This window comes from Mastigoproctus giganteus, chromosome 11, assembly GCF_048544385.1.
Source record: "Mastigoproctus giganteus isolate SK-2022 chromosome 11, ASM4854438v1, whole genome shotgun sequence".
NCBI lineage: Eukaryota > Metazoa > Arthropoda > Arachnida > Uropygi > Thelyphonidae > Mastigoproctus > Mastigoproctus giganteus.
The window spans coordinates 116,584,799-116,612,590 of record NC_143585.1 but is presented as its reverse complement, the minus strand read 5'-3'; the positions used below and the strand labels follow the sequence as shown (position 1 = coordinate 116,612,590).

General features: G+C 36.5%; 1 protein-coding gene across 1 annotated transcript in view; it reads right to left on the bottom strand.

The window, feature by feature from the left end:
- Nucleotides 1-27,792, bottom strand: part of LOC150078371 (uncharacterized) — a 313,332-nt gene that overhangs the window by 77,051 nt on the left and 208,489 nt on the right. Inside the window, exon 10 of the mRNA XM_090384546.1 lies at nt 13,750-14,298. Coding sequence (XP_090240672.1) covers nt 13,750-14,298 — 549 coding nt within the window. The remainder of the gene's footprint in view (nt 1-13,749; nt 14,299-27,792) is intronic.

Below are 27,792 nucleotides of genomic sequence, written 5' to 3'. Positions count from 1 at the left end.
AGGCAAATTACTGCTATGGATAAAGGGATGGTTGAGGAGGAGAAGACAGAGAGTGGTAATCAATGGTCACTGCTCATCGTGGACTAATGTTATTAGTGGAGTCCTTCAGGGTTCAGTGTTGGGTCCATTTGTTTTCTGTATTTATAAATGATAATTGGTATATCATTGGTATATCAATTATAAATGATAATTGGTATATCAAGCTTAATGTCCAAGTTTGCAGACGATACAAAGGTTGCCAGGGTTGTTAAGGACACTACTGACAGTATGCTGCTTCAACAGGATCTGGAAAGGTTGAGCAGATGGGCTGAGAGGTGGCAAATGAAATTTAACATTGACAACTGTAAAGTACTACATATGGGAAACAGTAATCCCAGAGCAACGTATCAACTCTGTGGTACTACACTGACAGTGGTAGAGAATGAAAAGGACCTGGGGGGGGGGGTAATTATGCAGGCAGATATGAAGTTTTCTGAGCAGGGCAGATGGGCTGCAAGAGTAGCTCTCATGGTGTCTTGTCAATGATATACAGGAATTTTTCTAGCAGGGATAAGGAGGTGATTATTCCCTTGTATAAGGCAATGGTCAGGCCACACCTTGAGTACTGTATACAGGTCTGAGGCCTTATTTCAAGAAGGATGTAGAGCTGCTGGAATACAGGCTGGATGACAGCCTGTATCTACAAAATTACAACTAAGCTACTTAATATTTATACCTAAACACGGGTATTATGGAATGCTTTTGGGCCCAGATATACAGGCAGATGACAACAGAAACTGATAGCTCAGCCATCTATGGGGGCTGTATTTTGTAGGGGTTTAGCCCTTGAAAAAGTCCCTTGCAAAGTACTTTTCCCATGGACGGCTTATTAATATAGTTTATTGAATTTATTATGTTTAACCGCTGTTGCCTAGGGTCCGGTTGGCTACTGGATTGCATCGATTTTTAAACAACAACGAAGACTGCTACATATTAACATTATTTAAATACTACAGATATATATATATATATATATATATACTTTTAATGAATCACATATACACTATATAGTTTGGCACCACATATATATGGTGGCAAACCTAGGAAATTCATTTCCAAATAAAATGCAAATAAAAGAAAACTTTAAAAACAATCTTGCCTTGCCAATACAATAATATAACGAAATTCGAGACCCGATTCGAGACCCCCCCCCCACAAGGATCCTTCATTGAGTACATACATATGTACAACTTCAAATTCCCTTCAGTGGTTCATCCTAGTTATATTATATGACAATGATCATTAATATATACCCAGTCCATTTAATAACATACATAATACAAATAATTATGAGAGACAATTGAAAATGAAGATTACAACACAAAAATAAAATATCATCAAAGTTTCTTGTGACGACCGACTAACTGGTTAAAATAAATTTTTATTAAAATAAAAATATAATATATAAGATAAAACAGAAATAAAATAAAAGCATTAAAATACAATAAGATAAAAAGAGTTAAAATATATATAATAAAAGCGTTAAAATATATAGCAGCTTACGATGTGAAGTGCCTCTTCTTCAGCTGGTCTGTGACTGGTGTACTTCAGTATATATTAATGATTACAATAGCACAAGTCAGCTGGGCATGATCATGTATCACGAGTCTGGTATTGGTAAAGCAGAATTATGTACACATGATGATCGCCAGTGCTCATTCCACTGCAATACAGTGCATTCTATAATAGGGTGTAAATGTACTCCCCTTGTCCGATTCATTAGCATTACTAGAGGCATATGATGCAAGAAAGCAAGGTTATGCAGCATCAGCCAAAAAAAAAAAAAAAAACTTCCACTCCACCCCTCCGTTCGTTCGAAATACCTGTCCAGCTGAGCCTTAAATTTATTTAGGCTATCAACCTCCACAAGGGATAGAAGTCTGTTCCACCAACCAAATACCCGCTGGCTAAAGGCAAATTTCCACACATCTATCCTACATCTGTCTTTCCTCAATTTGAATTTATGCCCTCTCAGGTGATTATTCTGAGCAAGAGGAAGAATCCCATCAGCATTGAGCATGCTCAAACCATTCAAGGCTTTATATACCTCTATCAGATCACCTCGCCGGTGCCTAGTCTCCAGCACTGTAATTTGCAAAACTTTAGCCTTTCTTCGTAAGGGCTACCCCTTTGTTCCATTCACTAATCTTGTTGCCCTTCTCTGTACTCATTCCAGCAGCTCTACATCCTTCTTGAAATGAGGCCTCCAAACCTGTATACAGTACTCAAGGTGTGGCCTGACCATTGCCTTATACAAGGGAATAATCACCTCCTTATCCCTGCTAGAAAAATTCCTGTATATCATTGATAAGACACAATCAGCTATTCTTGCAGCCTGTCTGCACTGGTCAAAGAACTTCATATCTGCCTGCACAATTACCCCAGGTCCTTTTCATTCTCTGCCACTGTCAGTGTAGTACAACAGAGTTGATACATTGCTCTGGGGTTGCTGTTTCCCATATGTAGTACTTAACATTTCTCAATGTTAAACTTCATTTGCCACCTCTCAGCCCATCTGCTCAACCTTTCCAGATCCTGTTGCATAGCGTCAGTAGTGTCCTTACAACCCTGCCAACCTTTGTATCATCTGCAAACTTGGACATTAAGCTTGATATACCATCATCAATATTATTTATAAATACAGAAAACAATAATGGAGCCAACACTGAAACCTGAGGGGCTCCACTAATAACATTAGTCCACGATGAGCAGTGTCCATTGATTACCACTCTCTGTCTTCTCCCCCTCAACCACCCCTTTATCCATAGTAGCAATTTGCCTCCAATGCCACACTGCTACAATTTGTGCATCAGCCTTCCATGTGCAACAGTATCAAAAGCCTTTCTAAGATCCAAATATATAATATCAAAGTTATTCCCTGCATCCAGCTCTTTTGTGACTGCATCATAGTATCCAATCAAATTGGTCAGGCACGACTTCCCCTTAACAAAACTATGCTGTGTCCGAGCTATAACTATAGTCTTGTCTAGACGATGCTGCAGTGCTTCTTTAACCAGTGCCTGGAACAGAAGTTAACTCAGTCTATAATTATTTGTGTCAGCCTTTGATCCTCCTTTGTGAATAGGGGTCACATTTGCACATCTCCAGTCTATGGGTACCTCCCCAGGGTCCAAGGAAGCTCTCATAATTATGGCTAAGGGTTTGCTTACTTCCTTTGCTGCCTCCTTTAATATAACTGGATAGATCCCATCCACCACAGGTGCCTTTCTTGTGTTTATCTTCAACAATTTCTCTTCCACTTTACTCTAAGTTATTACAATATTCTCTAGCTTACTGCCAGCGTTGAATACACCTCTGGCATTCCCCTTGCTGAATAACTCCTCATGTGAAAATGTTGATGCAAAATAATCATTTAGTTTGTTAGCCACCTGAGCAGGATCATCAACAGTTCAACCATCGATATCAAGTGGACCAATCTGATTCATCCCCTTCCTTCTAGAGTTTACATAAATAAAGAACTCTTTGCTGTTTTTCTTTGCATCCTTTGCCAAAGATTTCTCATAATCTGCCTTTGCCTGCCTAACCTCCTTTGTGACTTGGTTACAGACCAGCTTATATCTATCATAGGCTTCTGTCACGTGTTAATTTATATGTATCCCATGCATTTTTTTTCTCTGCCATGTGTCTCATTAGTTCACCTGACATCCATTTAGGCCTAAACCTTGAACAATATTTCTTAGTTTGTATGTAAAGCCTAGTAGCTTCCAAGATAAGTTCTTTGAATGCTTCCCATTTTGAATTTACTGTTGGTAACATCATCAGTTGGTTCCACCGTATAGAATTTAAATACTGTCTCAGACCACCGTAGTCACCTTTACGAAAGCAATAACCCTTCCCTTTACCCCTGATGGTAGTTACCTCTTTGAGTAAATCTCACTTCAGCACACTGTGATCACTGCCACGTCATGGTTCCTTTATCAGCAGATTCTTAATGCATGAAGAATCGCTACTGATAATCAAATCAAGTATATTTCTCTCTCTAGTTGCCTCCCCATAGTACTATTATTGGTGGCTATGTGTAGTACTTCAAGCCATGAGTTCTGGCGGTAATCACGTTAATAGTCGGCGATTTAAATATCCCGTTGTTGATGAAGATTGTACTGCTCAAGCCAATAATGTTTGGCGACTGCAGAGCGTTCAAAATTAATGGTTCTCAGAGCCACCTCATGTTCAGAAACATGATCTTTCAATCTTCTACCAGACTCACCTACATAACACCCCTCACAATCCGGACACGTAATATGGTATACGGAACCACTCCATAGGAAAGAAGGAGCAGGTGTTTTCACCTTAGAAATAATGTATTGTAATTTCCTCCCCGGGAATTTGCACGCATCGTATATGATGGAAATGCAAAATCCTATCAAGACGTTCCGATACACCCAGATAATAGGGGATGTAGGCGGTAGAGATAAATTGATTGGCGCGAGGCGGGTTAGATTTTGTAACAAATTAGTGAGCCTGAAGCTCACATCTATCTAGAACATGAGGTGGATAGCTGCAATTTGAAAGCTCCGCCCTAATTTTTGAAATCTCCAATTGCCTGTCCCCAGTTGAACTAGAGTGCGTCCAAGCGTGGGAGAGTAATGTATGTGCAGTACTACGTAAATGACCTTTTTTTCAAGTATCAACAAAATCAAAAATATAAACATTAACTGCAAAAAATGAATGTTAAACATTAATAAATACTGCATTTCAAACCACGTGCGTAGCTATACAATACAGCTTACCCAGCTTTATGATATTAATCCGTTACCATCATATCATGAAAATATCATAATGTGAACTCTATAACACACTGTTTTTTGGTAATTCGTTCCACGACCCCTGAAGTTGAAATTTTCGCTATACAACTCTCTAAAAGGTCGTTTTTATAGTGTAAATTGTATTAGTTAAGAATTCAAATCATTAAAATGTACTATGTTATCATTGTTCTGTTATAAGAACCAATTTTGAATGCCTTTGTGACATTTTTCTAAAACACATTTCTGGAAGTCATGGTCATGACGACCATAAAACAATAAAAACAGTTTGCACTTTCTGGTTTCTTGGGCTTTTCTGTTACTGCATGCAACTATAAACGGTTAGTAAACTCGATGTTATTGCATTTGTGAAAATACCGATAGCTGGAATTGTGTGGGTTTTAACATTATGGTGAAATATTTCCCATTTACTGAAATCTTCAATCGTATAAAAAACATAAATTTTCAGAATCTTCTCTTCATTCCTTTTTTTTTTTTTTTTTTTTTTTTTTTAAGCTTTGTAAACTTATTACACCATGCAAATCGTGTTAGTTGCAATTTGTGCGTTCTGTTAAAAAATGCTTATGCATCTATTGAAATTTATAAAGAAAATAGAAGATTATCTTGGAAACAAACATCTCTTGAAGCATTTCTGATGAATATGACTCATTGTGTAACAAACCAACGAGTGCCAAGCCAATAATAAGTGATCGACAAGTGTGCATTTAGTCGATGATGAAGAATAACCATTCTTTAAAATTTGTAAGTCATAAATAATTTCTTTATTATTATAATTTGCTTGATTTTACAGGCTACGTTTTCATTTCTTTCAATAAATAATCATTGTTTAAACAAACTAATTAGCTAACTAATTTCATTGTTCAGAATGAAACCCCTTTTTTAACATTATATCTATGGGATTTAATTCTCGCTTTACGAATTAACTCATAAAGTTGAGAACTACCTATATTCTACAACTGTCTTTCCTCAATTTGAATTTATGTCCCCTCAGGCGATCAATCTGGGCAAGAAAAAGAATCCCATCAGCATTGAGCATGCTTAAACCATTCAAGGCCTTATAACACCTCAATCAGATCACTTGCAGGTGCCTACTCTCTAGACACCGTAATCTGCAAAACTTAAGCCTTTCTTCATAAGAGCAACCCTTTGTTCCATTAACTAATCTTGTTGCCCTTCTCTGTACTCGTTCCATCAGCTCTACATCCTTCCTAAAATGAGGCCTCCAGACCTCTATACAGTACTCAAGGCGTGACCTGACTATTCCCTTATACGAAGAGATAATCACCTCCTTATCCCCGCTAGAAAAATTCCTCTATATCATAGACAAGACACCAGGAGCAACTCTTGCAGACTGTCTGCACTGCTCAGAAAACTTCATATCTGACTGCACAATTATCACCAGGTCCTTTTCATTCTCTAGCACCTTGAGTGTAGTAGCACAAAGTTGATACATTACTGTGTGGGGTTACTGCTACCCATATGCAGTACTTTACATTTGTAATGTTAAACTTTAGTTGCCACCTATCAGCAGATCCACTAACTTTTCTAGATCCTGTTGCAGTAGCATACTGTCATTAGTACCATTAACAATCCTGCCAACCTTCGTATCGTCTGCAAACTTAGACGTTAAGCCTGATATACCTTCATCAATATCATTAATAAATACAGCAAACAACAATGGACCCAACACTGAACCCTGGAGGACTCCACTAATAACATAAGTCCATGAAGTATCAAAAAGCTTCCTAAGATCCTAGTATATGATATCAAAATGTTTTTTTCCATCCAGTTCCTTTGTGACCACATCATAGTATCCAATCAAATTGGTCAGACAAGACTAGACTTCCCTTAACAAACTCATACTGTGTCCAAACCAGAACTGAAGTCTGGTCTAGATGAGCCTGCAATGCTTCTTTAACCAGGGACTCCATTAATTTTCCCGGAAAAGAAATTAAACTAACAGGTCTGTAATTACTTGTGTCACCCTTTAATCCTCCTTTGTGAATTGGAGTCACATTTGCACATCTCCAGTCCATGGGTACCTCCCATGAGTCCAGGGAAGCTCTCATAATTATGACTAAGGGTTTGCTTACTTCCTTTGCTGCCTCCTTCATTATAACTGGATAGATCCCATCCACCCCAAGTGCCTTTTTTATGTTCAATTTCCACAATTTCTCCTCTACTTTGCTCTCAGTTATTACAAAATCATTTAGCTCACTGCCAGAGTTAGCAGTAGTAGTGGTGGTGGTGGCATGTGATGCAAGAAAGCAAGTATATTGAGCTTATGCAGCATCAGCCAAAAAAAAAATCGCGCCATTCCCTCCAAATGCCTGTCCAGTTCCTCCTTAAATTTATTCAATCTATCAACTTCCACAACAACAGATGGAAATTTTTTCTAGCAATTAACCACCCGCTGGCTAAAGGAAAATTTCTGCACATCTATTCTACATCTGTCTTTTCTTAATTTGAATTTATGCCCCCTTAGGTTCGTAAACTGAACAAGCGGAAGGATCCCATCAGAATTCAGCGTGCTCAACCCATTCAAGGCCTTATATACCTCAATCAGATCACTGCACAGGTGCCTAGTCTCCAGCCACTGCAATTTGCAGAACTTTAGCCTCTCTTGGTAAGAGGATCCCTTGATTCTCCTCACCAATCTTGTTGCCTTTAGAGTTTAATACACCTCTGGCATTCCCCTCCCCTGAATAACTCCTCATGTGTAATTGTAGATGCAAAATACTCATTCAGTTTGTTAACTACCTGAGCAGGATCATCAACAGTAGAACCATCAATATCAACTGGAAATTAATTTCCCCGGAACAGAAATTAAAATAACAGGTCTGTAATTACTTGTGTCACCCTTTAATCCTCCTTTGTGAATTGGAGTCACATTTGCACATCTCCAGTCCATGGGTACTTCCCATGAGTCCAGGGAAGCTCTCATAATTATGACTAAGGGTTTGCTTACTTCCTTTGCTACCTCCTTTAATATAACTGGATAGACCCATCCACCCCATGTGCCTTTTATATGTTCAATTTCCATGATTTCTCCTCCACTTTGCTCTCAGTTATTACAAAATCATTCAGCTCACTGCCAGAGTTAAATACACCTCTGGCATTCCCCTCCCTGCATAACTTGTGTGTAATTGTAGATGCAAAATACTCATTCAGTTTGTTAACTATTTGAGCAGGATCATCAACAGTAGAACCATCAGTATCAACTGGACCAATCTGATAATCTGATTCATACCCTTCCTTTTAGAGCAGTGTTTCTCAACCTTTTTTTTTTTTTTTAATTATCATCCCCAAGAGGGCTTTTTTAGACATTTTTTTTTTCCAAATCGCCCCCCCCATGAAATTTTAAACAAGAAAATACTTTATACTTACTCTTTTTATTCAATGGGATCCCTGAGCCTGATGCTTCTTAGCTAAAATTCTACGTTCAGTATGATGTTAGTAAGTTTAATTCTGATGTCTCCTCTTGAACATATATCAATTCTGTTTCCTTCCTTTGTTAATACTTTATTTACTGAACTAAAACCACTTTCATCCATATAAGCCATTGGAAAATAAAGAAGTACATTGGCCATTTCCAACCACACTGTGGGATAAAGAAGTTTAGTTATTTTTGATCCCCACAAACTCAGCCATTCCACTTTTTTCGAATTTATATTATTTTCGAATGTTATATAGAAAATATAACATTCTTCGTTATATTTTAATTCAATGAATTCTTGAATTTCTTCAGAGCAGACCCAAAATCACATCCAATTGGATCTAACATCCGTGGCTTCACTTCAAAAGAAAATAAATCTGAAAATCTATTTTTCATTTCACCTTTTAAAGAACACAAATGATCTCAATAATTATTAAGATCGTTTTCAGTAAACGATTCATTGATTTCAGCTGACTCTTGCATACTTTAGAAAGCCATCTGATTTCTGTATGTAAAAGAAGCCTCACATATTGTTCTTCATTATCAATACAAAATTTTCTGAAAAGGTGGATCATATTTGATATGTAACTTTATTTTATTGATGGTTTTGATAACTATACTGAGAGATTGATAAAGAACTGGACTAATAATATTTGCAATCAGATGATGTTGGTGCACAATGCAGTGTATTGCAAGAATTTCAGGACATACTTCCTTTAGTTGGGCTATAAAACCTTTGTCATGGAGGTAACATCATCAGTGGAACAGGATACCAAATTTTCCAATGGTATTTGTTTTTCATCACACCCTATTTTTACAGCAGCAAAAATGGATGCTCCAGTACAATCAGTTTCTATAGATTTTACAAAAAATATCTCTTCTTACAATTTACAATCATCATCAAAATAATGAACATATGCCATTAGAAGGGCCTTATTGTCAGTAACTGTGGATTCATCAATCTGAATAAAAAATTTTCTTGTTTTTAGTTTTTCAATTAGCTGCTCTTCAATGTTAACTGACATCTCATCGATTTGTCTTCGAATTGAATCTTTGCTCAATGGCAATGCTTTTAAAATACTGGAAGGATTTTGATGCATCACTGTTGAAATTAGTCTCTAATGCAGGTCGTATAACAGTCTTAGCAACTATAAGACACAATCATTCCATCGTCATTTGTTTGTGTGTTCTTCTTAAATAAGGAAGTAACAGTGTTACGTTGGTCAAAATTCTGTTTTAAATTTTTAAAATATTTCATATGTTTACCAACTTTATCAGGATGTTTCCTTTTTAAATGATCTAAAAGTCTTGATGGTTTCATAGCCTCATTTGAAAAAGAACTAATCATAAGATGCATAGGCTGTCTGGAATCAAATGGACTTTCAATAAAATCATAAGCTACATATTCATCCAGATACTGTCAACACTTTTTTCCAGCACTTGACATGATTGATGATGGATTGACTAACTACAAATAATTAAATAATAAAATATAAACTATTTTAATTTAACTCTCATAGCCCATGTCACTCACAAAAGCACTGTGGATCAAAAATAAACAACTTCCACAAGGAAACAATAAATCAATACTAACTGTCACTTAGAAAGTAGAATCAATAGACTGAAATATTTCCTCATCCCATCCATGTTTCATATATTGACTAATGAAACAAAAGCATTAGTAAATAAACCAAGCCCACCATGCCACCGTCATGGTAGCAGCTGTCAGAAAGGCACATTTCATTCATTATATATGTACTTGTCTATGGTGGCACCCAGACTAACTTCCATCTCCACCTGTATATTCTGTGTTCAAGTATTCTACTAATGGGCCTGTAGTGTAAAGTGTGTGTTAAAGTGTGTGTAATATGTTATAAGAAAAAAATAAATAAATAAACAGGCCTCTCTGCCACCAGGCACCACCTGAGTATCTGTTACCTGGTGCCGATCCCTATGCACATGAAGCCCAGTCAAGGGTCTCCTTCGCTGTCTGTGCTATTTTCACTAACACACTGCACCCACCGGAGGTAGTTCAATACCACTGGGTGCCAACAATCCCACTACCAGGCTGTCAATACCTGGAAGCCTAAAAAAAAATTGCCCCAAACCCATAAGGTAAGTCCCGCATCAGTTTTCTTTCTAATGCCTGCCACCTTTGTGCCTTTCTGATGTCAGAAAGGTACAAACGGCAAGGATTGTGGAGACATTACCTTGAAAGCACTTAGGCATTTAATGCCTATGAAAAGCAAAGGTGGTTGAATTAAATCATGCCGACTATCTTCCTTTTATCAAAATTTCACACTCACTCCTTATGAGTGTGAAATTTTGATATACGTTAAAAATGTTAAAAATGTTATATATGTTAAAAATCAGTCGTCTCAGGGGAAAGAAAACCCAAGGAGAGAAATTAAATATTAAGGAATAAGATGTCATCTGGTAGGGTTGAACTTGAGGACCACAAAACCATTGTAATACCCCTGATTTTTTTTTCCACCCAAAAACCAATTTTTGGCCCCTCAGGGGATGATATTGCCCAGTTGAGAATCCCCATTCTAGAGGTTACATACGTAAAGAACTCTTTGCTGCTTTTCTTTGCATCCTTTGCCACAGATTTCTCATACTCTGCCTTTTCCTGCCTAACCTTGATTACAGATCAGCTTATATCTACCACAGGCTTCTGTGTCATTTGTTAATTTATATGTGTCCCATGCATTTTTCTTCTCTGCCACATGTCTCATTAGATCATCTGACATCCATTTAGGCCTAAACCTTGAACAATATTTCTTAATTGGTATGAAAAGCCTAGTAGCTTCCAAGGTTAATTCTTTGAATGCTTCCCATTTAAAATTTGCTGTTGGTAACATTATCAGTTGGTCCCACTGTATAGAATTTAATAACTGTCTCAGACCACTGTAGTCACCTTTACAAAAGCAAAAACCCTTCCCTTTACCCCTGATGGTACTTATTAAGATAAAACTTAAACTTTTTTTCTGTAATGTAATGGGAACATGTATTTCTTCCTTTTAAAATTAAAGCTTTGCACTCCAATTGTTGGTTATGTTTTAAAGTTAATTAAAATGAAACACTGCAACTGTTGGTCTGATATTCCTTTAAAACTCACAAATTGAGTTTTGAAAGAAATTTCAGAAGGCACCACCATACAACTATTCTTAGCATTAATATGCCATACAATTTGTTTATTTAAAGAAGCTTATAACAGTTACGTCTGTCTGAATGTTGATACATTTTATTCTGTAATTGAGCTTTGTTACCTGCAATATCAAATGGAGGTCAAAATGGCAGACAAGTTACATTTGTTCACATTGTAAATGAAAATAACTCACTACAGCTAAGAATATCCCCTTCATAAAGAAGTTTGACCTTAATGCAATCCATTAAGGCCAAACAATGGTATATCCAAATAGAATTTAAAATAAACTAACTTTTCAGAAAAAAAAAAAAGTTAAGCACCTGTTGGATTTAATGTAATCCCTTTTGTTACAAATCAAGGTGCAACAACTGCTGGATTCATCAAGGGCTCCCTACAGCATACAAGCAACACCCCTTTCCCTTTTATTTCAGTTGTATTTTTTTTTTTTTTTTCTTTTCTTTGATTTTCTATAATTTTGTATTACACAATTATGATGTCACATTTAAGTTAGCAAATTTTTTAAAAAAATTCTATTAAAATCAAGAATCACAAACAAATAATAAACGGAATAAAAAATATTAAATTCTACTACCATTTTTAACTTCTTCAGATTTGCTGCAACTTTATTCAGTATTTGAGAAATTTGGCAGATAAATTTTACATTCAGGTACCTCCCTCATGATAGAAACGCATACACTGATGCAATGATCTCAAAGTTATGCAAAGAATTTTATGAATTTCAAATTTCTCTGATAATCTGAAGTGGTGAGAAATGATTATGGGTTCAAAACTAATTATTCCATACTAGGATTCAAAATCAATGATTTAACAAATTAATACTCTATAATTTCTTCTTTATTTGGTTTCAATTTTCATTCTTGTTTACCTAACAAACTGCAAAATATTCTGACCATATTTATTCACCTTTAAATCAAAATCCACCTAAATAGTGATATTATTATCGAATATTACAATATCACCAGCTACTATCAGTTCCTTATGTATCTCAGTTGCTCCTTTACAAACAGAGCCATGATTTTCAAAACAAGTTTCTGTTTGTGTGCAATAAAACTGATTTGTCACATATTTAGAAACATACAAGTTATACCTGGCCCGCAAAAGGAAATTTCATATTCTAACTTTTAATGTTTAGCTGTAGAGAATTTTTTATCCTTATTTTACAGCAAGAGAAGGCACCTCTTTAGCCAGGTGGACAGGAGTGTCAGTGCGTAGCATACGCTTCTTGATTAGACCAGGGTTCGAGCCCGTGACCACCAAATACGGAGGATGCGGAAAAGTCAGGGAATGACCACCACATATCCCCGGAGCAATATGGCCTTAGTTACTAATGCTCCTTAAAAAAAAAAAAAATAATAATAATAATAAGCAAGAGAAGGGGGGGGAGACAAAAAACTATGAAACTTTCATAAGACTAGTGTCTTATGAAAAAACACTGATCCCTCATTTTTCAAAGCCACTACCACAAGTTTCCCCATGCCACATTACCAATAAGTAATACTTCTCTTAAAATAAAAACTAAAAACTATGTTATTAGTAATATGGCCTCCTTCCCCATATGGCTCTTTTAGTGCTTGTTAGCATTAGTAGAGGCATTTGATGCAAGAAAGCAAGCTTATGCAGCATCAGCCAAAAAAAAAAAAAAATAAATAAAATAAATAACCCACTTCCACTTCACCCCTCTGTTCGTTCAAAATACCTGTCCAGCTGAGCCTTAAACTTATTTAGGCTGTCAACCTCCACCACAAGGGATGGAAGTCTGTTCCACCAACCAACCACCCGCTGGCTAAAGGCAAATTTCCGCAAATTGTTGGCAACTCATCAGTAAATGAGCCAAACTATCACTGAATTGTCATATGACAACCAAATGATTGTTTAACTTACAAGATATGAGATGACAAAAGATATAAATAGTAACTTTTCAAAAATGAGTTTAAAAAAAAAACTTGCATAATATATGATGTGCATGTTCTTGTTATGTTACATAAAAACTATGAACTGAAAGAGGCAAAACTTATAAGATGGAAATTAACGGACAATTTTCTGATGGTACCTCAAGTTTGAGGCGAAGTGCAGCAGTGCTATTCAAATTTTTAGACACTACATTTATAAAAGACTACTTTGATTATAACACTGTTTGGATATGGAGAATATATACAAATAAATATTAAACAATAAATCAGAAGGATGGTCTGAAATAAGCTGTATTATGTATCTTTATACCAGAAACAAATGTTAGAAGGGAAGAAAACACATAACAAAAGTTAAGCTGCAATAAAAACATATCATATATAAATAGATTAACAAACATACACACATACCTTCTGGCTCATCTTTCTTTACAGATACTTCTGCAATTACAGTAGCTGGCTTCTCCAAGACAACTTCAATTTTTTCTTCTTTTTCATCATTATCACTAGTTGTAATTTTAAGAGCTTCATTTTCCTTTTTTGTCTCTAAATTAGCTGAACAATCAAAAATACCATCTACTTTTTCTTCCTCACCATCAATGGCCTTTGATTCATGGGATGGAGATACAGGTGAAGGCAGATTCATTTTAATTTCAACTTGATTCTCAGGTGTATTGTCACATACTTTCCTACAAATACCATTTTCACTGAAACTTGGAAATGCTATTGGGGTTACTGTGTCAGTAAGTGAAGTAGTTGTTAAGGTAACTGTACTTAAATTATTATCTGTTACATTTGTACTAAATGATGGCGACAGTAATGAAGCCTGCTTAGTTGGTGTTGATACAATGGAAACTGAGTCTGAAGATGAAGAAATCTCTGAAGTATGAATAATAGGTAAAGGTGGAAGTTTTCCTGGAGTACTTGGAGGCATTTCTAATAGTTTTGACAAAGTAGGAGCTTAAAGTAAAAAGAAAAAAAAAAAAAAAGATTTAGGTATTAGCAAACCTAAACATAAAAAACATGATTTAATAATAATATAAGAAATAATAATAATTATTATTATTTAACATAAAATCATTCAGCAATTTCTGCAATTTTTCCTTTTTATTACTAAAAATGCAAACCTTCAGATATTTACTATATATTACTATTTTTATTGTAAAACTTTAAATTCTATATTGTACCACTTTAAATTCTATCTAATAAACTGGTTAACAACTCTGGAACCCGTTTCCCTGTTACGGGTTTATCTAAAGTCATCATCAGCATGTCTGATATAGATACTGAAGGCACATTAGTCTACAAACTAGTATGACTACTAATTTATTTAACATTTGGTTAACTGATACTTTACATTAAATTTAATACACTAAAAAATAGGGTGCTACTGCAATGCACGTTAATACAAAATTCAAAATAGCCTCAATATAATGCCAGGAAAGGTTAGTTATCCCCATTTTAAAAACAATCTGTTTCCATTAACAGACAGCAAGTAGCTCTATTAGCAACTCTGTGTCAAGCAGTAAGTAAATGTATGGAATCTAAATAAGCAGCCAAGTGGTAACAAACACAGCACTGAGACGTGTGATTACTGATTAGGCTATTTTAAATTTTGCATTAATCTGCATTTCTTAGTATAATGAAATATTGGGATCATGAAGCATACTTAATAGGGGTTTAATAGATGCATGATGTAAGTTGTATTTCCAATCAGGAGTTTTCTCCCAATCTACAGCCTGGCCACTGATTTAGATTTGATACATCTGTTTACTGCTTGACACAAGGTTGCCAATAATATAATGGTGGAAACAAATAGTACCAACCAGTCACAGCAGTGCCATGAATTGTTAATATATAATGGATTTTCCCAGTCAACCTAGTTTCAGTCACCCGTGCAGGGAAGCTAAGTGCAAGTTCTGTCACTGGAGGGACAACAGAATCCCCAGACAGTTGACTGAAAAGTGTGATACTGAAAAGTGTTACTGGTGAGCATATTTCAAATTAAATTTTAAGATTAAAAAATAACTAAAATAGACTTAACTTATGAACAGTTATTGGATAATTCCTTATGGGCATAGTGAGAAATTAATTATGCCTAAAAATGAATGACTTGCATAACGTAACATTGCCTGCTGTATCAAGTCCAAAAAATAAAGAATATACGTGTGCGTACTGAATAGTGAAAAAAAAAAAAAAAAAAAAACAGGGCAAATGACTGTCTCTTGCTGGTATAGATAAATCGGTTTCCAAGAGGTTTATCACTGTACTAATTGGAGGAGAGTGTGATGTCATTATTTTCAGATTCAAATGGAGAATTGTCTAAATGGGTTTCACATTTGGCTGCTGGGAGGTAATTATGAACTCCCACAAGTGTGATTTTGCTTTCTTCAATGCACTGCTTTTCATTCCTGTGCCACTGACACCTCTAGAGACTCTGTTCCTTGTACAAACTTGATTCTCATGGATTTCTGTGCAACAACAAACACCAACATTGCTTGCACCTTTCCTCTTTGCAAAAGGATGCTAAACACAATATAAAGTTTGGGAATTTGGGGGGAGCTCCCCCAACCAGCCATAAAAAAAAAAAATACAATAAACACAGCGCGCAAGGGAATTTTGTGGTTCCAATAAGTATGGTTAGCTCCACAAATCATTCATTTGTAAGCACAATATATTAACTTTAAGCGTATAGGACTGAAGAATTCCTTTTAAACTTGTCGTCAAGCTGCTAATCAAAAATCTCCATTCCAATGGATCATACATTCCCAGTGCATTCATTAAACCATCTGCATCAGTACAGAACAAGAGGGGTACCTACCTGGAGTAGAAGAGGATTAATTGTTTTTCCTCTCTACCTATACAAAGCAAATGAATTGCCAGATGTCAGCAGATTTTTTCTATTCAACCTGAATCATTCAGTTCAAAGACAAAGTACTTTGTCTTCAAGTTCACGTGTACTTACAAATTCACTACATTTATTTAGAAAAATCAGAATCAGAGCCTGTGCTTGAAGTATCAAGGTTGTGAGGTTTAACTGTAATTGTTATTGCAGCTAAACCTCAGAACCCTTGATAAGTTCATAGTGGAGATGGGAGACAGATAGCATATGCGGATATTGTATTGCAGCTTTGTTCTTGGTTCTGTATTCTATTACTGCATACACAAAATTAGCAATCCACTGTGTGGTCTTGGAGTTTAAGCCAAGATTGTGCAAACAACCATGTGGCCTTAGAGTTAGCATTAGCATTAGTAGAGGCATATGATGCAAGAAAGCAAGCTTATTCAGCATCAGCCAAAAAAAAAAAAAAAAACACACCACTCCCATTTCACCCCTCCGTTCGCTCGAAATACCTGTCCAGTTGAGCCTTACATTTGTTTAGGCTATCAACTTCAACAACAAGTGATGGAAGTCGGTTCCACCAACCAACCACCCGCTGGCCAGAGGCAAATTTCCACACATCTATCCGACATCCGTCCTTCCTCAATTTGAATTTATGCCCTCTGAGCTGATTATTCTGAGCAAGATGAAGAATCCTATTGGCATTGAGCATGCTCAAACCATTCGAAGCCTTATACACCTCCAACAGATCACCTCGCCGGTGCCTAGTCTCCAGACTCTGTAATTTGCAAAACTTAAGCCTTTCTTCGTAAGAGCAACCCTTTGTTCCATTCACTAATCTTGTTGCCATTCTCTGTACCCGTTCCAGCAGCTCTACATCCTTCTTGAAATGAGGCCTCCAGACCTGTATACAGTACTCAAGATGTGGCCTAACCACTGCCTTATACAAGGGAATAATCACCTCCTTATCCCTGCTAGAAAAATTCCTGTATATCATCAACAATACACCATCAGCTACTCTTGCAGCTCGTCTGCACTGCTCAGAGAACTTCATATCTGCCTGCACAATTACCCCCAGGTCCTTTTCATTCTCCACCACTGTCAGTGTAGTACCGCAGAGTTCATACGTTGCTCTGGGGTTACTGTTTCCCATATGTAGTACTTTACATTTGTCAATGTTAAACTTCATTTGCCACCTCTCAGCCCATCTGTTCAACCTTTCCAGATCCTGTTGCAGCAGCATAGCGTCAGTGGTGTCCTTAACAACCCTGCCAACCTTTGTATCATCTGCAAACTTGGACATTAAACTTGATATCCCATCATCAATATCATTCATAAACACCGAAAACAACAACGGACCCAACACTGAACCCTGAGGAACTCCACTAATAACATTAGTCCACGTTGAGCAGTGTCCATTGATTACCACTCTCTGTCTTCTGCCACTCAACCATCCCCTTATCCATAGCAGCAATTTACCTCCAATGCCACACTGCTCCAATTTGTGCAGCAGTCTTCCATGTGCAACAGTATCAAAAGACTTTCTAAGATCCAAATATATAATATAAAAGTTATTCCCTGCATCCAGTTCTTTTGTGACTACATCATAGTATCCAATCAAATTGGTCAGGCAAGACCTGCCCTTAACAAAACCATGCTGCGTCTGAGCTATAACTGAATTCTTGTCCAGATGATCCTGCAGTGCTTCTTTAACCAGTGCCTCCATTAATTTACCTGGAACAGAAGTTAAACTAACATGTCTATAATTACTTGTGTCAGCCTTTGATCCTCCTTCGTGAATTGGGGTTACATTTGCACATCTCCAGTCTATGGGTACCTCCCCTGAGTCCAGAGAAGCTCTCATAATTATGGCTAGGGGTTTGCTTACTTCCTTTGCTGCCTCCTTTAATATAACTGGATAGATTCCATCCACCCCAGGTGCCTTTTTTATGTTTATCCTCAACAGTCTCTCCTCCACTTTCCTCTCAGTTATTACAAAATCATCCAGCTCACTGCCAATGTTTACTTTACCTACATCATTCTCCTTCCTGAATAACTCCTCATGCGTGAATGTAGATGCAAAATACTCGTTTAGATTGTTAGCCACCTGAGCAGGATCCTCAACTGTTGAACCATCAATATCCAGTGGACCAATCTGATTCATCCCTTTCCTTCTTGAGTTTAAATAGGTAAAGAACTCTTTTCTGTTTTTCTTTGCATCCTTTGCCAAGGATTTTTCGTAGTCTGCCTTTGCCTGCCTAATCTCCTTTGTGACTTGGTTACAGACCAACTTATATCTATCATAGGCTTCCATGTCACCCATTAATTTGTATGTATCCCATGCATTTTTCTTCTCTGCCACATGTCTCATTAGTTCATCTGACAACCATTTAGGCCTAAACCTTGAACAATATTTCTTAGTTGGTATGTAAAGCCTGGAAGCCTCCAAGATTAGTTCCTTGAATGCTTCCCATTTTGAGTTTGCTGTTGGTAACATCATCAGTTGGTCCCACTGTATAGAATTTAAATACTGTCTCAGACCATCATAGTTGCCTTTACGAAAACAAAAACCCTTCCCTTTACCTCTGATGGTAGTTACCTCCTTGAGTAAATCCCACTTCAACACACTGTGATCACTGCCACCTAGTGGTTCATTTGTCTGCAGATTCTTAATGCATGAAGAATCACTACTGATAATCAGATCAAGAGTATTGCTCCCTCTTGTTGCCTCACCAACATGCTGATGTAGAAAACAATCATCCAATAAATCCACAAAAGCCTTGCTAGTGTGCGAGTGACCAACCCACAAATTCCAGTCAATATCTGGGAAATTAAAATCCCCCATTATAAGACTCTCTGATTTACTGGCCCACTCTATTTCCCTGTACAATATCTTATTATACTCATCAGAGTCATTAGGCCTATAGCACACTCCTACTCTCAATTTTGATTTCCCTATGCTTATGTCACACCAAACTGACTCGACACTGCCCTGTCCATCGATGTCGACTGGCTTCACTTCCTTGGACTTGATGTGTTTCTTAATAATAGCATAACCCCTCTTCCCCTCCTGTCCTGTCTATCCTTTCTATACACATTGTATTCCCCAAATTCCAGTTCCGCATTCCTTATATCTGTGTGACACCACGTCTCTGATATCCCAACAATATCTGCCTTTGATGTTTTGAGCAATACTTCAAATTCATCAAATTTATTTATCAAACTCCTAGCATTGGTGTACACGCAGGTATGCATGCACCTGTTTCTATTCTTGGCTACCCTAACACAACCCATGTGTTTACCTGTACCGCAATGACTCCCAGCAGTCTCTGAAATATCCTGCATCTTGTTTTTCAGGCCTCTGCTCATTTCAATAGAAGCAGTGCAAGAATCACTTCCACCACTGCCAGTGGCTACTGTTAATCTATTAGTCCTTGTATCCCCCCAACTAGCAGTTTTCCGACCCACCTAACTCTGCCTCGACAGCATCAGCAAAAATTCTTGCACCCTTTCTATTTTAGTTTATCCCATCCCTGTAGAAGCAATCTCTCCTGTTAGCCAGAGGATTGCTATTTTCACTATACGTGGCATGAACTCCAAACTAGATATGCAGCTCACATATTCAAAGTCTTTCCTCATATAGATGCCCTCTTTGCTGATCTCACCAGGTGCACTGCCCTTTTTTGGACCCTTTCAAGAAGCACAATGATGTTTTTTTAGGTGCAGTCTCCATACTTGAACACTGTATTCATCCAAAAAATCATCAGCTCGTGTGTGCTTAATATCATTAGCCCCCAGGTGAATAATAATGCTCTCTTTGCCCCCTTAAAATCTCACAATCATGGTGACATTAATTTGTACCTAACTGGATGTTTGTTATGTTTTTTCAGTATTAATAAATAAAATTTCAAAATATATATATTTTTAATAAAACACCTTCCCACTCTATTCCATTTCTTAAAAAACTCCCCCGCCCTACCCCCCAACTTGAGCTGAAGTGTGGCTCTTTGGATTCTCTCTCTTTTTTTTTTTTTTTTAATTAAATCAAAAATGACTCTTCACTCAAAACAGGTTGCTGACCCCTGGCCTACAACAATGAGTCCTTTTCACTTTTATTTCAATTCTGCTAGTATTACATTCATATGACTTATCACCACAACAGTGATAGATAATAAAAGTCCTGTATTAAGTATCCAACACGACATAGGATTACACAGTGGGTTTGAGTTGTGGTCTAGTCTTCAGAAATTTTGCAGTTCCAGTTTTTTAGTGTAAATAATTAAATACAAAAAAATATATATATACTGTCTTCCAGAAATTATGGAAATTTGTGAATGATCAATAAAATATTTACAATACAAAATCTCTTTTATTTTGTAATCAATATATACAAATCAAAATATCTAAAAGAAACGTGAAGGATGAAGGAAGCATAAAATCGTCTACCAGGCATGCTTGGCAGACGCACAACTTTTTTATTCTTTTTTTTTTTTTTTTTTTTTTGACAAGTATGGAAATAAAATGGATACATTTTTTTCATGATAAAATTTTAATATTGTGAATAAAAAATAACAAAAATATTTCCCATATTACAAACAATGAATTATCACAAAACACTCTAGAATATAAAAACGAATATTACATAAAAAACAAACTGTTCTAGAAAAGGTACACAAAAATCACAGATTACATGAAAAAAAATTGCACAAATATTCAAGAAAATTTTATTCTAAAAAATTGCCATATGCAATTTACTTCTTTATTAATATTTGTTTTCGATCTTCTTTGCTCAATAGCTGAGCTATTATTACAGAGGAATGATTTGACATAAAAATCTGAATCAAACTGAAGCATTGGTTTTCCATTTAGATGTATGGTCACCATAATATGCAACGTGTTTAATTGCCAACATTATTCATTCGTTTATTCATTCATTCACATGATAATATTCATTACACTGAAAGCTCGTTAAGCTTCAAGCACCGCTAATCGCAGTGGTTTCAAAGATATTTCTGGCTTTCTTAATTGGAAAGGGAATTTTACTCGATTTTAAGGATAAACTGTCTTCAACAAAATCTCTAAAATCATTAATATTTATTTCATATATTATCAGAAAATAAAATTTCTTATTCAGTTTTCACAGTCTTGCCACTGAGACGAAGGTTCTTTCACATTCCACGATTTCTGGTAGCATACGTTTAAAATTTCTTTCAATGGTATCATTATTTTCTTTATTTAATTTAAAATCGCCCTGTTGCATTAATAACTTATCCTTTAAGGCTAAAACAATGCATTCAATAACTTGTCATGAGATAATTTTACTGTTCTTACTTTCGATTTTGTTTCCTTCAAATTCTTTCCACTTCACAACATGCTCTCAATTTTAGCTTCATAATTTCCTTCAGAATTTTTCAAATTAGCAATAGCATTGATAGTTCGAATAATTAATTTATCTTCTTTTACCATAGTGAATCTGTAAAGCTTCTGAAATGTAAGAGAGCTCCTGCAGGATGTCGATCATTAGTGCTAAATGGTTAAGAAATTCCAGATTTAAAAGTCGATTTAACAATCCCGAATATTTAACTTCTGATTCAAAATGTTTGCACAATGCAGGATAATTCCTTTAACCCACAATTACCATCCGCAAGCTACAAGCTGCTCTTCGTAGCCCGAACACACGACCAATCTTTGTAGTTTCCACATCAAGTTCTTTAGCAATCATCTTTAATTTCACACTGGTTTTTTTAGAGATTGGTGATATAATGGATACAGTTTTTGTTTTTTGTTTTTTTTAATTATTGCCTGTATGCCATTATATTTTAGAACATTTTCCTACACAGTGAAAGCCTAGACGAAATTTCAAAATCTGCCAACATTTCATCTTTGTAACTTCGTAAAATTTATATAATATCTTAGTTGCCTCAATCCCCCCCCCCACTACGTTACTACTGTCACTAGTTCTTTGAATACTGTGCAAAATATCGGAATCACTCAGATATTCAGCTACTGTGACCATGTAAACATAGACAGAGAAATTTACTGAAAAACTGGATCACTCACTTCTCCAAAAAACATACGCCCATTTGTCAGAATAAAGGGTAACCACAACACAGGTTGACCACAGGCTATTATCCATGTCAGGAATCTTCTTAATCCTCTAACTGGAAAGCAAATTGACTAGCGCGACTTCTCGGAATGTGGCTGCATAGGTTTTACGGACACCATTAACGTTGTGGAACAGTAATCACTTTCACCCTTAATTCGTGCTTTCTAATTACCTAAAGGCCAGAGGTGAGAATACAAAGTTGTCTCTCCTAATCCATTCATTACATGGAAATTATTTTTATTCAACGGAAACTACTGTATTTTAAATGTAATTACCAAGAGGAATTTTAAAATATTCGGTATAAAGAAGTTGGCTAAACAGAGGTCCGACTGTAATTAAATCAAAAATTAAACAATTTTAAAATTCATAACTGATCGACTGCGCCATTAAAATGCTCGGAATGGGGCCCCGCCCGTCCCACCGTACTTTCAGCTCTGAATACTCAATAACTGCATCCAGGATTTCATTTGTAAAATAAATGATCGTCTCAACAATGGGCTCACAAATTTTCAAAAAAAAATAACAATGGACTCTCACGAGCCCACTATAATCCACCACTGGATAAGAATTTGGAAAGCTACAGCTTAATATTTATTTTAGCCTTTGTTATCAATAGTTTGGTGGGAACTTTGTAACTTTTGTTTGGTAGCTTAAATTTAATTTCACTAGTAACTTAAGTTTTGTTAACAGTTTAATTTCTGTAATACCTTGTTAATTATTGTTAATTTAAATTTAAATTTTGGAATCTTTCTAAAGTTCAAATTTTTCCTAAATAATGGTTATTACAAGATCCACTTACAATAAAAAGTCAAGGACATAATGGCTCAGATGGAAATCTGTGCAGGCATTTCCAGTGTGGGTCATGAGTTCGTCAATTGCACAGTCTATGGCACGTATTCTAAGATCACTCTGGTAGACAAACCTAGTTCAACCGGCGATTCTTTATGTTGTACCCAAGTATCTCAAATTGGAACTTTGTGCATTATGAGAAGAATCTGAGTCACTAAAGAAATGAGTGCTTGCCCTAGAAACAAATGTAACTGGGAGCTCATCACTGACTCAAGTGTCTTGTGACCTGTGAAGTGATGCACCCCTAATCTGGGGATGCATCACTTGACATTAAAGACAGGTGGACATGAACCAGAGTTTGTTTGCCAGGATTACTACTTTGATGATGTTACCAACAGATTGTCAGATCTTAAGGGGTGAGTAAAGAGAGCATTATTAGTCGTGTGAGGGCTAACAATATCAGTGAACACAACCTCACCAATTGTTGAATAAATATATGGTCCATGCTGAAAAAATGCAGCAAGTTAGATCAGAATGTGTATGCGTCTGCAATGCTGTCCACAGACACGAGGGATTACATGCAAAAAGCCTTGTGGATTTAATCAAGACTTACGAGAATCTGCTAGGCTCTGGGAGGTGGGGGAAGATTTTACTCAGGATGGCCCTCATTTATAGACAGAAGGCAAGACGTTCTAAGGGTAGATATAGGTGTATATATTATCCTCATAATGCATGTAGAGACATGCATTATGTATTTTGTAGAGACAATATTGACAATATTCATTTAAACAAAGATGGCGCAAGTATTTTAGTCAGTATCATTGATGATACCCTAAGTGTTCAGATAAACTACTACTTAGGAGATAGAAAGGTAATATATACACATACATTATGAGGGTAGTATATACCTTAGAACGTCTTGCCAATGTCGCCTGTTATGACAACAAACAGGAATTCTTGAGGTAAGTGCAAGTATTAATTGCACTCATTCCTGTTTGTTGCCACAACGAGCGATTTTGGCAAGATGTTCTCAGGATAGTAATGTTTCAAATGAGGGGGAAGGTAAAACTATAGTAACAAGCCTAAATAACATCAAGGAGTGTTAAGATAGTAAATTTCAGAATAATACATAGTCTTAACTGTGCTAGCAGTAATGTCAGGCATACTGTCAATAAAATGGCTGAATATGAACTCCTGGTTAGGCCAACTAGTGCTGACATAATGGGGCTAATAGAACCATGGTAGCTCCTGAAAATTGAGAATGACAAGTTCCACTCTGGTATGTATAATTTATTTAGGAAAGATAGGGAAGGTAGAGGGGGCTGTGGGATCATGCTTCTTGTCAAAAGCAGCCTGAGTGGGAAATGAGTTTATGCTGAGTAAGAAGGTATGTCTGCCAGCATAAAACCTGTGTGGTGTGAGTTGATTGGAAGCGAATGTATAATGAGAGTGGGAATAATACAGAGACCAGAAGATTGAAGAGTATGACAAGAGTCTCTACAGTGAATGGACAAGCAAGGGTGAATGTCATTATGGATGACTTCAATGTGCCCCATAATAAGCTGGAATAAATGATAGGGAAACTCACCATGGGTAAAAATTATTAAATAATTATTATTTGTATCAGCATATTAGAGAAAATACTAGGGGTGGGAAGATTCTTGACCTCATCATTACTCATGAACCACATGACATCCCAGGGCTTAAGGTACAGGAACCATTGGCAGGTAGTGGTCTATGCAATCAGTTTGAGGATAAAGAAAAATATTTCAGTAGTTAAAGACACAGGTTATAATTTCAAAGAGGGGACTATGACAGTTTAAAGCATTGTAAGAATCCATTTAATTTGAATTATGGATAATCTTTAAAGCAAAAAAATCACAGAAGCCATGAATGCATAAATATCATTAAGAAAATATTGCATCAGGAGGATGCCAAAATAGATGAATGCAGTATTGGCTGTTCTAATACAGCAGAAAAAAGATATCATGGGATAGTTGTAGAGGAGCAACAAAAAGTACTGAAGCCTACAACAGCTACAAGTTGACCTGTAATGGTACCACATGTAAGGTTAGGGAAACCAAGGCTGTGTGTTAGAAAGCACTAGCTAAGAAAGCAAATAATGGGGACAAGGAATTTTGCATGTATGCCAATACAACAATGAAGAAAGTGAATCAGATCAGACCCTTCTGTACTGGGTGTGGAAAAGTCTTAGATAACCCAGGAGACATTGCCAATGAAGTGCCAATGATGTTGCTAAAGAAAGACCCTTCGTGCTGAGAAGAGGCTGTTCAAGTAAGGCTGAGCCGTGTGCAATTTCGCAATTTTGATTAGCAATTTCGAAATTGCAGATGACAGTTTATTTGAAATAACTTTTGAGAATAAAGGCAAGTAAGGGTTCTGGAGTTGATAGCATATACCTAGCAGTTTTGAGGGAGGCCACCAGAGTGTATTGCCCATTGAGGTTAATTATGAGGAGATTTGTACTCAGAAGAGAAATGCCAACGTATCACCAATACATAACGGTGGTTCTAAAAGTGAAGTCTGCAAATACAAATGGTTAGTCTGACTTCGGTGGTAAGGAAAATCTTAGTCAATGATTAAGAGAACAACACTTGGACATTTAGATAGAAATGGCATCCTTTAAAAAAAAAAAAAAACACATTTTCTTCAGAATGCCATTTGTAAATGACATTAAAAAGTGGCATTCCATTTTGTTAATGGAAAATCAGGTTTAACTAACCTAGTAAGCTACTTTGACACAGTTACTCATGAACTGAACTGGAGGTATGGAACAATTTCTGACATAGTTTATTTGGATTTTAGCAAAGCATTTGATTCAGTCCCTCATGAGAAATTACTGCATAAGCTGGAACATGTTGAAATTAATTACTGGAAAGTTTCTTGGATGGATTGCTGGATAACTGCAGGGGGGGAGGCAGAAAGAAGAGGGTTGTGAATAACAGACATTCTTCAATAATATAAGAAGTAAAATCCGCCCAAATGGGACCATGTTGTTTCTGATTTTCATAAACAAAATCGATGAAGAGATAAAAAAGGTGATGTCAAAATTTGCAGATGTAAAGATTTGTAGAGTCATTAATGATCAGTGCCAAGCAATGCTCCTTAAGGATGACTTGAGCAGGCTTCAAGAATAGTCATAAAAGTGGCAGTGAGTTTTAATGAAACAAAATGTAAGATCTTACACTTGGGGATAGTAACCCGAAAATAAATTATAGACATAGTGAGATTGAATTAAAAACCACAGAGTAAGAAAGGGATCTTGTAGTTACAATACAGGCAGATATGAAGTTTTATGAACAGTGTAAATAGGTGGGCAGGAAAGCCCATGGTGTCCTATCGATGATTCATCAAACATTATCCTGTAGAGATAGGGAGGTAATAATAGTAATGGTGGAGTAATATAGTCATATAGTGCACAAAAGCTACACGCTTTAGCTACACTGGCTGGGAAAAAGATAAAATAAATATAAAAAAACAAGTAGACAATAAAAATTATTTGCTTCCTTCCTCACATAGGTGAGGAAGGAAGCAAATAATAATCCAGCTGACTTTTCAATTTATTCAAACTGTCAGCCTCACCTATCTGTGAAACCAACCTGTTCCAACAATCAGTGATTCACTGGCTAAAAGAAAACTTCCTAATCTAAAAATCTAAACCTTTTCTCCTGTAATTTGAATTTATCCCCCCCCCCTTCCCAGTTCTGGAATTCTCTGTAACAATGAAAATTCCACCCTCGTTCATTTGATGAACCCCTTTCAGAGCCTTATAAGTGTTAATCAGGTCTCCTCTGAGGTGCCTGGTTGTCAAGCTCTGCAGCCCACATATAGGGTGACCATATGAGGACCTCATATGGCTGATCTTACCCTTTGGCCAATCTCACCATGCAAGCTGCCCATCTTTGGATCCTTTTAAGAAGCAAATCTTTTTTTCAGATGAAATATCCATACACAGTATTCTAAATGTGGTCTTACAATTGCCTTATACAATGGGACTATGACATCCATAACTCTACATGTATCTAATGGTCAATAAATCGTCAATGGATCCCATGGGCTTTCCTGGCTACCTGTTTACTTCCTTTCAGAAAATTTCATATCTACCCATATCATAACTCCCAGATAACTTTCTTCCTGTACTGTTTTTCATTAAACCCACCAAAAGTGGCAACTATGTTTTAATTAAAACATAGCTGCCACTTTTCTGACCATTCTTTTAACCTGCTCAAGACGTCCTGAATGAGCAGTGCTTGGTACTGATCATTAACTATCTGCCATTCTACCATTCTTTACGTCTTCTGCAGATTTTGACATCAAGCATTCTATCCCATCATTGATGTCACTTATGAAACAAGGGTCCAAGAGCCAATCCTAATATAATCCCACTGTATAAGGCAACTGTAGGAATGCATATGGAATACTGTGTCCAAGAGTGGGGACCTCATCTGAAAAAGATATACGGCTTCTTGAAAGGGTCTAAAGATGGGCAACTCGCATTGCAAGATCAGCAAAAGGGTGATCACACAAGGAAAGACTTATTATGCTGGCTACAAGCTTGGCAACTAGGCACCTCAGAGATGATCTGACTGAGGTTTATTTATAAGGCTCTGAGGAGGTTAGTAAAATGAATGAATTGTTGTTGTTGTTGTTTGGTTTTTAGGAGCATTAGCAACTAAGGCCATATTGCTCCAGGATA